Source organism: Oxyura jamaicensis, chromosome 1 (assembly GCF_011077185.1).
Source record: "Oxyura jamaicensis isolate SHBP4307 breed ruddy duck chromosome 1, BPBGC_Ojam_1.0, whole genome shotgun sequence".
Taxonomy (NCBI): domain Eukaryota; kingdom Metazoa; phylum Chordata; class Aves; order Anseriformes; family Anatidae; genus Oxyura; species Oxyura jamaicensis.
This window is the reverse complement of record NC_048893.1, coordinates 80,182,269-80,188,361: the sequence shown is the minus strand read 5'-3', so window position 1 is coordinate 80,188,361 and position 6,093 is coordinate 80,182,269. Positions and strand designations below refer to the sequence as shown.

The 6,093-nt window shown below is 41.0% G+C and overlaps 1 protein-coding gene across 1 annotated transcript in view; it reads right to left on the bottom strand.

The window, feature by feature from the left end:
* Window positions 1-1,521: 1,521 nt before the first annotated feature.
* EPHB6 (EPH receptor B6) overlaps window positions 1,522-6,093 on the bottom strand; it is a 68,858-nt gene continuing 64,286 nt past the window's right edge. Inside the window, exons 13-16 of the mRNA XM_035313452.1 lie at window positions 5,451-5,600; window positions 5,108-5,301; window positions 3,786-3,941; window positions 1,522-3,217 (exon numbers count right to left, since the gene is read on the bottom strand). Of these exons, the coding sequence (XP_035169343.1) occupies window positions 3,109-3,217; window positions 3,786-3,941; window positions 5,108-5,301; window positions 5,451-5,600 (609 nt within the window). The 3' untranslated portion in view covers window positions 1,522-3,108. The remainder of the gene's footprint in view (window positions 3,218-3,785; window positions 3,942-5,107; window positions 5,302-5,450; window positions 5,601-6,093) is intronic.

Here is a 6,093-nt window from a genome sequence, read left to right as displayed (position 1 = left end):
CTGTTAAGTATGGGTAGCAGATGTCTAGATGGACCCTCTGCTTTTCCCTCCTGATTCTCATCCCTACCTGTTGAAGGTGCTCATATACTGCAGGACATCCCAGCTGATGTCTGTTGGAATAAAAGACGTTTAGATGTAGAGCTTAGGGATATGGTTTAGTGGAAGATTTGTTAGCGTTAGGTCAGAGGTTGGACTCGGTGATCTTGGAGGTCTCTTCCAACCTAGACTATTCTGTGATTCTGTGAAAAGGTAGGATTTCTGCTTTCACTTCGGGCTGAGTATAGTAAAATCAGGATACTTCAACTACTTTTGCCATGACTGCCTTTCCTCCATGCTTGTAGAGTTGAAGACCAACATGATGACAAGTAACACAAGATGTATCACAAGGCAACAGCCTTTGCTGGAAGAAACTAAGTACTCTGAAAATAGGAAACGGCCTGAGAATCTGTAGAATGGAGAGACTTCTTACAAAAAAAAAGTCACCCTTTTGCACTTCTTCTGTGACCCCTAGCTTGCCCCTGTGCAGTTCTAGCTACAACAGGACATCTTGAAAATTAACCTCTTGGATCAGCTGTAGGGATGTTTCAGCCTTTCTTTAGAACAGAAGGAAAAGATCTAGTATGTCTGATCACTACTTGCCTGTCTTGGAGTAATGAGCAATCCCTTTCCTCTGACTGTGGAAACAACTTAGATATCCTATTGCCTGCACTCTGACCAAGCAGCTCATTTCAATGAAGCTCCCAATAAAGTATTACTAAACCTCTGTGTCATTGGCATGAGATTCAGACAAGGCTCCCATTTTACTTCATATTACAGAAAGAATCCTGCATGTATTTTCAGTATGTAAGTTTCCATTAGGCTAAAAAGAGTCTGTAGAATTTGAACTACATCACTAATTTCTCCACTAATTTTGACCACAAAATGGACTACTATGTATGAAAAACAAAGTCTGCTGTGTTTCTCCAAATGGCCTGCAGAACCATTAAATTACACTCATATGAATATGCATATCTATGCTGGTCTCCTCTGTGGAAGGTGCTACAGATCACAGATTCTCCTCAACGTTCTGCTAAATATGCTTTTTGAAGAGGGCAACACTTGCTCAGTTTCAGATGCTGTTAGTGGAGCCAACAGTCAGCATACATTTAACTGTGGATTGGTGAACATTACATCCTTTATAAAAGCAACGGTCTCTGATTCTCTAGAGGTGGACTCACTCTAGTCTGTTGATTTGTTTTAAAAAAATCCTCGCATTCTCTTTGTATTGCTGTGAATGTTTTGTTGTTTGTTCTTTGGATTGTTGTTTTTTTGTTTGTTTGTTTTTGATTGACTTTATCTTGAAAGAACATACTTCTGTTCTTCCTCTTCAACTAAAAAAAATAACATATGTTGCTCCTATGTTGTCATAAACAGTCTGAACTGTGTTGGCTATTCTAGTGCACCAACTCTGGTGCACCTCCTATGATTTTATGGGCTTTTCACTAACTACTAAACATAGTTTCTGTCTTTAACTGCCTGGTTGCCTGGGGGAATTCTTAAAACCATACAGGAATTAGTCCTGCAGAAGTTGTGCTACTCTTGACAGCTAGAGAAATATTATAAGTTGATGACTAGTGCACATTGAACCAACAGACATGAACAGATCAGAACAAGTAGGACAATTCCCTCTCTAGACACAAAGAAAACATCTTTTTATGCAGTGTCTTCATTGGCATCTTGCTTAACAATGCCATTTCCACTTCCTTTCCTATGCGTTGGTGAAGTGGACAAGTGTTTAGTTTATGAGTTTTACTCTCAAACTCAGTTTTCATACTCCTGTATAGGGACAGACACAGGACAGAGTCCTAAACCCTGACACTTTGCCCCTGTCTGAAGAGATCTTTCCTCAAGCAGGTACTAGTCTATCTGAATGGAGAGAACCCATCTCTTCTGATCATTCTCATGCACTACCAGTTAGACAGCATGGGTGATCCTGAGAAAATTCTTATTCCTGTTTTAGGGACTGAACTTACTGCTGGGACTGGTACCATTCTCTGGTGACTCCTGAAAAGAACTTGTGAAAGTGTTTCACATCTCTTGATCCAATTGTCTGTTTGGAGTTGACTACTACAGGTCCACATTTTCTTAAAAAAAAAAAAAAAAATTCAACCAATATCTGTGCCAACTTTTGTAGCTGGTGAGAGTGAGGAAGGGAGCAAGCATTTTTCAACAACAAAGGACTTTGGATTCCTTTCACTCTTGTCAATGTCTGTAAGCAGGTCAAAAAGCACTGAAGCTCAAATTCCAGCACTCAGGATATCAGAATATTGCAGCTTTTTCTCTCAAGAATGGTTTGGTGAGAACCTACTCATTTCCCTCTCTACTTACAGATCCAGCAGTATGGATTATAGGAATCCTTACTGTTCAATTCTGTTGCAGTGCCATAAATAAAGCTGCGTAGCGTCGAGGACTCACTGTGGATTAGTAAGTTTCCCTCATGGATCATGGAATAGACCCAAGAACTGCACATGAAATGGCATAGAATTTTGAGCCCTTTACTCTCAACCTCTGTAAAAATTACCAGGTCTCATTGCTTACCACATGTTGTGCACTAAACGGAAATTGATTTTCCCATAAATCTGGCATTACAAGTGATGCCTTCTCTCACATCACAATGACATTCTTTTGGAAAAATGGTATTTTTTTTTGTAGTCTTTTACTATGTCTTTGCAGCTTTGCTGGACTCCCAGCCACAGATAAAGCCTACTAATGGCTTTGTAAAGTTGTCTGATACCTTTAGTTAGCAGAGAAGAGCTAACAGGTGCTTGTGATCTGTCCAAACTATTATTCCAGCTCCTCACTATGTTATTATAACGTTCCCTCCCCCAGTCTACTCCTAATGTGTGATGTCAGCCACATTTAAATGCCACCAGTTATTTTGCTCTGCTTTCAAATCATGGCAAGATTCTGTTTTTGTTGATGAAATGGGACATGTAATGTCCACTCTCTGGGTGCATTAAGTCTTCAAGGAGCATCTTGCCATCTCTTTTTCTTATAGTGAAAATTCCTCTGAATTCTCCTAGTACCCTTCCAGAATTTAAGACCGGTGGAGTAAGGATGATTTAAACATCATACTTCAACTCGTTCAAGCTGATTCAAATGGACTCGCATGAGCTGAATGCTGTTTAGAATCTTTTTCTGGTGACCAACCAGGGTGATTCCAATATGCTGGATATCTCTGCAAGAGAATAGAGGGTGCAAAAAGTGTTAAAATGGGCTTCTTACTCTGAACATTTCCAGTCCCTTTCCCTGTAACTTCATATCAATATGTGTGTTTTTTGCCGTGGTCTGAGAAACACTTAACAAGACTTATGCTTCTGCTTGGAAAATGCATGTGGGTAGAAGGGCAGAACTCTGAAGGTCATGATACAAAAAGAAGCCTTTTCCTGGGTCCTGTCTTCTGCATAACAGTTCAGCCTAGCAGGGGCATGGCTACTTCTACAAATTCCTTGGAAATGCTTATTACCTATGCCAGCTGTCATGAACATTCTGATGTTACAGTCTCTCTATAACACTGACAATATGTTTTGTAGTCTACTTGGGACAAGTACTAGTGCTAATAGAAACAGATTGCACATATACAGTGGTGTGGAGGGCATCCAGAAGCCCTAAACAAATGCAAGAAAGAGTAGCTACTTTCTCTGCATTCTCTCTCTTTTTATTATGCATATGTATTTTAATATAGCCCTTATTCCGTACCTCTCACTTTCCACGTACTATCTCCTGCTTTCTGTCTCTATACTTACTCCAGAGTCATGCGTGATATGACATCGAATGTAAGCAGACCAGCCTGGTCAAAATTTTCCTTGTAACGACCCATCTTGATGGCATCCAACCACTCATGGGCATTGCTGAGTGAAAGGAAATCTGGAGGGGAGTTGCTCAGGAGAGGCTGAGATGGTCTGCAAAAGAGACAGATTCTAAAAACCCCAGTTACCAACATCAGCTGACAACACTTGTAAGGTCAGAGTTATGAGAGGGACACCATACAATGGAGCAAAACAATGATATTTGTTCTTCATGCCCTGATTCCTAAAGTCCCACCTTGATGGGGGGATGTTTCTAGATTATCTGTCTTCCCTATTCTGTCTAAAAACAATTCATCCAACTTAAGCAATTGATCTTTCCTTCCCATTTTATACTCTCTCTAGCATGAACTCTTCTTGCACCAGATCTTTCCACACTTCCTGGGTCTAGACCTATCATCTAGGTCGAGTTGCAGTGAGGAAGTTTCCAAGGCACAAAGATGAGAGCCTTTAGCTCTGTGACTAGCTACCCCTCTCCAGAATGTGCTCTTTGGCTCTGAAGGTAACCTAGGAGACAGTGTGTCATTTGGGCTCCAACACAAACCAGGTAGAACAGAGCAGTAGACAGCCAAATAAATCACTAGCATTTTCTACTTTTCTTGGCACCTGAATCTGCCCCAAAGCAACTCATAACTCTCTTTTTGTGCTGTTTCTAGTAAACTGGGCATAACCACACACTTCTCCTTGCCCTCAGATGTGCAGTGTATTGCAGTGGGCCAAGATTTATAACCATGGCAGAAGTTCTCCAAGCCACCAGGATTAATTCCATCATCAGCCCAACAGCTATATAATCTTGGCTCCATTTACACCTCCACCCCAAGACTTCTCCTTTGCTGACCTCCTGCCTCCACCAGGCTGCGAAATGCAATTGGGAAAATGTAGGATGCAAGCTGCAGTTTTCATGAGTTTTAGCTACAGAATTTCTTTTCTCCACAATCTGTTTTCTCTTCCTTCATCACCTCTTGCGATCACAGACTTTTATGCAATCATTCATCCCCTCCATCCCCAAAGCTCCCTCACCATATCAAGATCTTACTCTTTCTTCACATTCAGCACTTACAACTCCTAATTCATCCTCATCACCCACTAAGTGAATCAGGATATACAGTTCTTCCAACCATCTCCCCCAAATTTTCCTTTCTAATTGATCTCAGTCTCAGAAGAGAGGGTTGGAAAAATGACTGATGATTCCCTGCCTTCCTTTCCTTGTGATGCCTACCCAGAGACCAACTGTATTTTTTTGCACTAAATTGTCATCTTACCTGCTGCTCCCAGTGCCAGTGGCTTTGAGAGCAGATGGCTTGCGGATCATTTTATCTAGGGCGCTAACTATTTGTTCAAATTTGGGTCTCTGGACCCGCTCCTTCTGCCAGCAGTCAAGCATCAGCAGGTGCAAAACAGTTGGGCAGTCCGGAGGTGGTGGCAGGCGATAGTCCTGGTCAATAGCATTAATTACCTGCAGGAAAAGAAGAATTAAGTTTTATCACAGCTGGGAAAATAAAAGACAAACAAGCTTCAGTCACTTGGCAGTGTATGACTTTCTTTTACTTGAATTGAAACAGAGCAGAAAGGTAGATGTGAATTCCCACCATTTCCCAAACTTACATCCTGATTGGACATGTCCCAGTAAGGTCTTTCACCGTAGGACATCACTTCCCACATGACAATGCCATAGCTCCAGACATCACTGGAGGAGGTGAACTTGCGATACTGGACAGCTTCAGGGGCAGTCCAACGGATGGGGATTTTGCAGCCCTAGAAAGCAGTCAGGGAGTAACCAGAATGTTAGTGAGATAAGAACTACTGGGGAAAATGACATCACTGACCTGGTCAGAGGCCAGTAGCATGACACAAGTCTGAAATGATGTGCCAGTTCAGTAATGTTGCCTTGTAGAAATTGATAGTTTAAATTTAAACTATGCCAAATGTTTCTACCTTGTTCTACCTACACATTACGATGATAAACAAAACAAACAAACAAAAACACACACACCAAAAAAACACAACCAACCAACTAACCAAAACAAACAACAGAATCATGCCCCCTGACAGCTACAAATCCTTAGTGTAATGGAATTTGACTCTTATAGCTCTTCTTTGCAGCATTAGAGAAGTGGCAGATAGTAAAATCCTCCTGAAAGTCTCAACGATTTGGAAATCTAAAACCATGTAAAATAAAACAGAACAGAACAGAACAGAACAGAATAGAATAGAATAGAATAGAATAGAATAGAATAGAATAGAATAG